This window comes from Triticum aestivum, chromosome 3D (assembly GCF_018294505.1).
Source record: "Triticum aestivum cultivar Chinese Spring chromosome 3D, IWGSC CS RefSeq v2.1, whole genome shotgun sequence".
NCBI lineage: Eukaryota > Viridiplantae > Streptophyta > Magnoliopsida > Poales > Poaceae > Triticum > Triticum aestivum.
The window spans coordinates 584,690,701-584,699,115 of NC_057802.1; the positions used below are offsets into that span (position 1 = coordinate 584,690,701).

General features: G+C 45.9%; 2 protein-coding genes across 2 annotated transcripts; one reads left to right on the forward strand and one right to left on the reverse strand.

The window, feature by feature from the left end:
* Positions 1–944: 944 nt before the first annotated feature.
* On the reverse strand, positions 945–1,378 carry LOC123080705 (uncharacterized; the record flags this gene model as incomplete). The annotated part of the gene is given in 1 exon segment (XM_044503643.1): positions 945–1,378. A coding segment is annotated over 1 exon segment (301 nt), but the record flags the coding sequence as incomplete, so codon positions are not given.
* A 4,373-nt stretch (positions 1,379–5,751) lies between these two features.
* Positions 5,752–6,558, forward strand: LOC123075640 (dirigent protein 22). The gene has a single exon (XM_044498197.1). The coding sequence runs from the start codon at positions 5,890–5,892 to the stop codon at positions 6,403–6,405; it is 516 nt and encodes a 171-aa protein (XP_044354132.1). The 5' UTR covers positions 5,752–5,889; the 3' UTR covers positions 6,406–6,558.
* The last annotated feature ends 1,857 nt before the right edge of the window (positions 6,559–8,415 follow it).

Below are 8,415 nucleotides of genomic sequence, written 5' to 3' on the forward strand. Positions count from 1 at the left end.
CGTAGTTATTTTTTGATTAGAAAAAGTAGTTTACATACCTAAATGCATGCAGGCACAACATACTCACCTAGCTCTGTCACGCATCCATGCGTACCTTCGTTACTTCACCTCCAGAAAAAGAAATTAATTTGGTAGGTGATCTTTCCTTGCACGTTTCCTAGAGTGACATGTTGGACCCTTGGGCTGATGCAATCTCCCTTGGAAACATACGGACTGCCACTGTTTTTTTTTTCCTTTTCAATCGAATAAGGGAGAGTCCGAAGTGAGGAAGACTTGTGCCTGACATAGGGGAGCATGTTTCCTCTTGGGTCCGATGGCTACGAATGAATTATATATTAATTGGACGGATGAAATTTCTTACTTTATAGGATTAGGGCGATGCTAGGCGCCGGCGCACCGGCCGAACAGTTTCGGCCGGTCCAGCCCTAGCCGTTGGATATAGGCACATGTAACCGTCAGATCCAGAGTAGAAAAAAAGAAAAAAATCCCCTCCTCGCTCACGTACAACTCCATGACATCTCACCGCCTCCTGCTAGCAGCTCGCCGGAGCCCCTCGTCGGAGCCGCTCGTCGGCGCGCTCGCCGGAGCCGCTTGCTCATTGCAGCACCGGTGCTCACTGGTCCGCCCCCGGCGCCTCCCGCTAGCAGCTCGCCGGACCCGCTCGTCGGCATGCTCGCCGGGGCCGCTTGCCAGTTGTAGCACCGGTTCTCACTGGTCCGCCCTGAGGCCTCTCTCTAGCAGCTCGCCGGAGCTGCTCGTCGACGCGCTTGCCGGGGCCGCTCATCGGAGCCGCTTGCAGGTTGTAGCACCGGTGCTCACTAGTCCGCCCCAACGCAACAATTTGTAGTGCCGGTTCCAGCAAAAATGAAATACAGTGGTAGCAAAAAAAATACGGTGGTAGCAAATTTGGAGTGGTTCCAAGCAAAAGAAGATGGATCCAGCAATAACAAATCAAAAGGTAGGTTGGTAGCAAAAATCAACAACGGTGGTAGCACAAATCAAAACTACGGTAACAATAAAATTGAAGTGGTTCCAGATGGATCCAACAAAAAATCAAAAACAGGGTTGTAGCAAAAATCAAAGATGGTGGTAGCAAAAATCGAAGGCCATGGTAACAAAAGTTTGGTACACCGGTTTCATCAGACAAAAAACATGGTAGCCCACCATCTCCATCAGCGGCAATGCTGGTTGCAACTTTTCGTCGGCGTGGTTCCAGCTTTTCGCCGGCATGTTTCCAGCAAAAAAAGCCAACCGGTTGTAGCACCGGAGCCCTCCATCTTCATTGCCAGCAACACTGCTTGAAACTTTTTGCCGCCATGGTTCCAGCTTTTGGCCGACATAGTTCCAGCTTTTGGCCGGCCGGTTGCAGCACTGAAGCACTGAAACTTTTTGATTGGCTCCAGCGCAAATTGAAGATGGTGGTAGCAAAATTGGTACGCCCGGTTACACCAAACAAATGATGGTAACAAATTTTGAGATGGTTCCAGCAAAAAATGAAGATGGTGGTAGCAGATTGACACACTGGTTCAAGCAAAACACACAACACGGTAGCAAAAAAGACTGGTTTCAACAAAAAATGAAGACGGTGGTAGCAAAAACTGGGGCTGCTTCCAGCAAAAAACTTGCCCGGCTCCAGCACTTGTCGCTCTGAACGCCGGCCGCCGCGGTTCTCCGGCACTTATCGCGATCGTCTCCAGCACCGGTGGCTGCTGGTTGCAGCACTTGCCGCCATCGTCTACAGTATTGTAGCTGCCGCCGCGGCATCGCGTAGCATGGGTCCCAGCACCAGGCGGCGCCGGTCCCAGCTCCGGCACCAGCGCTCGGTTGCCCGTGGGAGGCAGGGAGAAAGGAATGGGGGTGGGAGAGGGGAATTTGCAGCAGGGTGCGATGCCAATGGCGGCCAGATCAATCTATCGCGAGGGAAGGTTGGCTGTGAGGAGAGGATAAGAACGATGAGTGGGTAAGGAACGAGGCGAACTCTCCAGATTGTACCAGATAGGATGACGTGTGTATGGCCCACTGGGTATGTGTCTAGCGCAGGATGCTGGAAGCCACACGATATAAGTTGAATCCGACGCGCGGTACGTGACCGGCCGAACGCTCGGCCGGCAGGCCGTACCCAAACGTTTATCATAGGATTAACATGGTGTCTCGTGTGGTGCTTTCAATTAGTAAATACAAAGATTAAATTTTACTGATGTGGATTAACGCGGAAGCTCATATGTTGCCACCAATTAGTAAATTAGAAGGTTTAGGCCCGCTTTGCTGCGTCGTTTATATTGTTGTGATTTGATAGTGATCAAAATTAGTTTCACGCGTGGGGAAGATAGTGAAGTGTGTTTTCTTTATTATAATACAATGTTTTGATGTGTTTTTGGCCGTATGATTTTATGTTATCTGCTAATCAACCTATACATGGAAAAGTTTTCTGAGTTGGTGGACCCATGTATTATATTAGTGCTATAGTGCACGTGTTGGCGCTTCTTTGTTAGGTTGGAGGGTGTACGGGATAGTCTATAGAATGGTTGTTTCCAATTAATTTGAGAAGTTGTTGATCCAGTCAAAATCGTGAATCAAATCCAAGATTAAATACCTCAACAGAATGAGAGAGCTCCGTGAGAAATCGTTGACCCGGTAGAAATCAAGAACCAACGTACTCCTGAATTGAACGAGAGAGCTCCAAAATTAGGCAACATAGTGCATTAGATAGATGATAAAAGAATTAAAGAGAGAGCCCCTTAAATCATTGACCCAGTTAAAATCGGTGACCCAATTTTAAATTGGAGACCTCAATTGAATGTGTAACACATTAATTTAATGGGAGGGCTCTAAAAATTAGGGGGCATGGTGTATTAGATGATAAAAGAATTGAAGAGTGAGCCCCTTAAATCATTGACCCGGTCAAAATTGGTGATCCAATTCCAAATTAAATACCTCAATTGAATGTATGGCCTTAAAAATTAGGAAGCATAGTGTATTAGATATATTCTAAATTGAATACCTCAATTAATTGTGACACCTTAAAAATTAGGAAGCATAGTGTATAGTATAAAAGAATTGAATGAGAGAGCTTTGAGAAATTATTGACCGGGTCAAAAATGGGTGGCCAAATTATAATTGGACACATCAATTGAATGTGAACTATTTAAAACTAAGGAGCTTACTGTTATAGAGGACTAGAAGGGCAATCCGCGCTTTGCTGCACAGTTTATGTTCTTGGGGTTGTAAATGTTTTATTTTTACATGTTCATTTTCTTTAAGTTGTGAAAATTATTTATGCGCTAGTTGGTTGGCATGTGGGGGAAACATTGGAGTGTGTTCTTTTTTATCAGAGATGGTACACCTACGGACAGACTTTAGGGAATCATGGTTAAGGATGGATGTGTCAATTTATGGTTGAAGATTAATTAGGGGAAGAGCGGACCAACGGTGAAAAACAAGTGATTGGTTGGAGAGTGTTTGCTATGACCAATCCGTAGCAAATTGTCTGTGATTGTATCATTTTTCATTTTTATTGTTGTGTTTGCGTGGGTCTTTTTGACCGTGTGATTGGAGGGCATCTTTTAATTAATACAAATAGATGAGAAAGTTATCTATGTTGTTTGCTGCATGTATTATACTGGTGCTTTTTTCGACAAAGGGTGAATTTTATTGGCTCAAAATAATGCATCAAGAGGATACAAACACAAAGAGCTCACCCGGTCTGTGCATAGCTAGAATGCACACAACCAACACTAAGGCACGCACACCAGAACACACCAACAAATAGCAAAGTCATATAAAACCAAAGCTATGTGTAGGCGATAAAAAACGATCAAATCCACTATCGGCAAGCTATATCAATGACCATATCTGCACCAACCATCTCATGACACCACATAAACGATGATGTTCTTCAACATCAACGTCTTCAGGAAGGGAGCGGTGCTCAATCGCCGCCGTCACCGGATCCAACCACTCAAGGTTAGAATCAAGGTTTTCACCCTCAAGAAGCAGTCTGAGTGTATCCGAGCAATGCCTTCAACAAGGTAATGACATAGAAATATCGTCATTGCTAGGTATAACCAACTCAGGTCACCTAGGCTTTCATCCCGGGGACCGAGACCGGGTGCTCGAGTAGCACCGCCATCAGGTCACTCATGTGTTGTTGCCACCACTTTTTTGCGATCCCAGCAGCTACATGCGGTGTGTGACCATCGCCGCTGCACCACCATCCCTATCTGCCTAGTCGCCGTCCATAGTTGTCATCTCATCGCCGAGGTCAACCACCGGATCTGGAGGGAGACCCTCACGAAGACCTTTCGCTAAATGTGTCATAGGCAGCACTTCCCTTTTGTCAAGAAAGGTGCACACCACACGGACCTACCAAGGGATCCTTTTATCGAGAGATCCCACCGTCAAATCCAGGTCGACGACGCAATCAGTTGCGTATCCAATCTAAATAAGACCTCAGTTGAATGAGTGAGTTTTAAAATTAGAGAGGTTAATGAAGTCAGAGATTTCATTGCTACAACCAAAGATTGATCGAGTCAAAATCAAGTTAAAATTGTATACCTCGATCGAATTGGTGAGCTCCGAAATTGGGGAGCATAGTGTATTAAAAAATTGAATGAGTGAGCTCCTTGTGAAATTGTTGACCCGGTCAAAATCGGATGAATCAATTCTAAATTGGAGACCTCAATTGATTGTGAGGTCTTAGAAACTAGGGAGCTTAGTGTTATAGTATATAAGATATATGATCGAGCTGTCCGCAAATGCCTATATCTATATCAAATATGGGAAGGATATGGGAATGTCCAGGAAGCCATCCACATAGGATGCAGCCCACCACGGACCACATTTTCTCTTTTTTTATTCTTTCGTTTCACTTTGTCTCTCCATCTCTGTCAATCACATATATTTGACCAGGCAATTTAGGGAAGATGTAGAAAACATGATTGCATGCATGCATAAATGAGAGTTAAAATGGACATGCCTGGTCAGTAACCGGCAACGTCCGCGGGCGTTTGGGGCGCAATATTAGCCAATCATGGTTGTAGATGCTCTTAGGCCCTCAAGTAGGGTTCTCATTACCACCAGCAAGTCGTAGGTGTTAGGAGTACAAAGAGTCAAACATATCATGCTGCTGTACAACCAATCGGCAAATTAGTGGTGCACGCCATTTTCACCTTGTGCTAGCTAGCTCCAGAGCCAGGGGCGGATCCAGCCCAGCCCAGCGCCCCGGGCCCCCTTCATGTACCGTAGCAATTGCTACAGTACTTTTGCTACCCCTGGGGCCTAGATCCGCCACTGTCCAGAGCATGGGAGGCTTTGTTCAGCAAGGGAGAGAGTGTAGAACAGAGGAGCAAAAGCTCTCGTTTTTTGGTGTCACTCTTCAATCTCTGTCTTGCATCACCTCACAATCCTCCCCTTTTCCATCACCTCATATTCACTCACACAACCAAGGAGTGTGACACAACCGATCTAACAAGTACCAACTTTCCTCACATGTACGATATCGACTTCAATGCATCACCACTACAAGCGTACGACTCTAGAGACACTACTGTATAGTAGTACTAATTTTCTAAAGTGCTACAGGAAATGAAAGCACCACACCGGCTGCTAGCTAGAAAAATTCGCACCACCATTTATTCGCCCGTCGAGGACGGTGGTTGGGCACTGTTGCAGATGAGCCGTTGTACCTACCGCGAAGTCACTATTTCTTCTGCTGAAGCAACGAGCCGAGCACATGCATGTATCTCTCGCTGAATTGTCAATGTGCCGCGTAATGTACGCATACCGACTTTGGCGCAGCGCATAAATACTAGCGGACGCACACAGCACGCGTCACAGCCAAGCCCACAAAAGCATCACAATAGCAAAACACCGACTACTCAAGGGAAATCCATGGCCTCTGCCGCGCTCCTCGTCCTCCTCGCCCTGGCCACCATGCAGGCGCAGACCACGTCGTCCGAGAAGGAGACGCACCTCAAGGTGTACTGGCACGACGTGGTGAGCGGACAAGACCCGACATCGGTGCCGGTGGCGCGCGCGGCCACGACCAACACCTCCAAGTCGGCCTTCGGCGTCGTCATGGTCATGGACAACTCACTCACAGAGGGGCCGAGCCTCGACTCATCCAGGCTCATGGGCCGCGCCCAGGGCACGTACATCGCCGCCGGCAAGGACCAGCTGGCGCTGCTCATGCTCATGAACTTCGTCTTTACCGCCGGAAAGTACAACGGCAGCAGCATCGCCATTGTGGGTCGCAACGCCGTGTTTACCGAGGTCCGTGAGATGGCTGTCGTCGGTGGTACCGGCGTGTTCAGGTGGGCACGCGGGTACGCGCAGGCCAGGACGCATACCTTAGACCTCAAGACCGGCGACGCCACCGTCGAGTACAACATATTCATCAGGCACTAGTCTCGGCCGTTGTCAAAATTTACTTTTGAAAACGGGTTTGCTATTTCACATCTAAATGTGAAATACTTATCTCACATCTAAATCTAGAACAGTTGATATTGTTTGTCTTTAATTTTCGTGCAAACATGATCGTCTCGCCTGGCGCACCCGTTCGCTTCACGTTGTCTGCTGCAGCGGCCTGTGTCCCGGCCATGCAAGTGGTGGTGGGCCGTTGTTGTTCCTTTTTAATTCGCGGGCTTAGGCTGGCAGCCGTTGTTTGTCTCGATTATGGACTCCTGTTTACGCTTTTTTTACTGGATTGTCCACGTATTTGTTGTCTGTATAATTTTTTGAAGCAATGTGATTTTAGAGTGGAGAAAGGCAAGACAAGGTACTGGTAGGTCCGTGATTTTTATTTTTGAATGTAGTAGTTATAGAACGCTAGGGTGCCAACTCGTATTTTTTGTTCGGTCTTTTGGAACATGAGTTTTTTTTTGTTCTTTTGTTTTTCCCCCAATTTTTATTTTGGTTTTTAAATTTCTTTTTCTTTTTTATCATTTAAAATCCATGATTTGTAAAATTTTATAAGCATATTTAAATTCCCAACTATTTTCTTAAATGATGTCTCATCTAAATTTGTCATCTTTTGATTTAGTTTTCATAATTTTTATGCAAGCCCTCTTTTTCGTCTCGCTTGTCGTTGTTTGTTTGTTGCGTATCCTGTTTGTTGGCCTAGGCCTGTTTAGCTTCGCTTTTGTTGGCCTATTATCACAGCCCACTAGTAATCTATTTCTTGTGTTGTTTTTAGCCGGTGACGTAGAATTTGAAGAGACAAGAAAAAATATGCTCTATCGTCGTCGTCTTTCCGGATCATTTTGACACTGTCCCCCCATTCCTTCTAAACTTTCATGAAGATGAGATTTAGCAATGTCTCATCTAAGTTGCCGTCTGTTGGATAATTTTTAATGCAAATTCTCGATCTCGCATGGTCGGCTAATGTATTCATGCGTCACATCTTCTGTTTTCTCCACCTGTTGACCTGTTCGCGGTGCATGTCTGTTTTTTTGTTGGATTTTTTTCTTCACTCTTGTGGCTTTATTTTATCTGTTCTGTGTTGTAGAAGTGGAAGAAACATGCTATGTCGTTTGCCATTGCCTATTTCTATTTTTTTTTAAGTTCGATGCGGACGATACATGCTTTGTAAAATAGACAGGCTTTGCCCTGCGGTCAATACGCAATTAGGTCCGATCAATTTTTTTTGTCCTAGTATGAAGTCCATCTTGAACACAAAATTGGCACCACCAATTTGTTCTTCTACTTGGAACTCCAACCCTATAATGCATTATTTTACCAATTGTAAATCTACCTTCGCTAGACCCGACCAATTTGTCCATCATTTGCTAGTCCACCTTCGATAACTGGACCGATCCATTTTTGTCACATTGGGGGCCGTTTTTTCTTGTCACATTTTGCAAGTCCACCCATGGTACGAAACAAGCCCGGCCTCATTTTTCCCATTTTGCATGTCCACTATCGACACGCAACAGGGAGCCCAACCATTTCATTTTTCGAGTTCTAACTCCACCCCGACATACAATTGAAGGGCCACTTCTTTTTGTCCAAGTTGCAAGTCCATTCTTGACTTGCAACTAGGGTCAAACTGTTTTTGTCCGATTTTGCAAGTCGACCCTCAACGCGCAACTGGGCCTCACCTTTTTGTCTCAGTTGCAAGTCCGGCATCGACTCGAAACTGGGACCCGAGCTTTTTTTGTCCCAATTGTGATCTCACCCTTGACTTGTAACTAGGCCTAGAAATCTTTTTGCCTCAGCTGCAAGTCCAGCCTGGACTCGCAACTCGGTCCCGACCTCTTTTCTCCCAGTTGCAAGTCCACTCTCGACTCGGAACTCGGGTGTGTTGTTTTGTTTTCACCCCAGTTACAAGTTCACCCCCAAATTGCAACTCGAGGCATGTAAATTTTGTAATCACCCAATTGCAAGGCAACCATATACTCGCAACTCGAGGATGTAGTT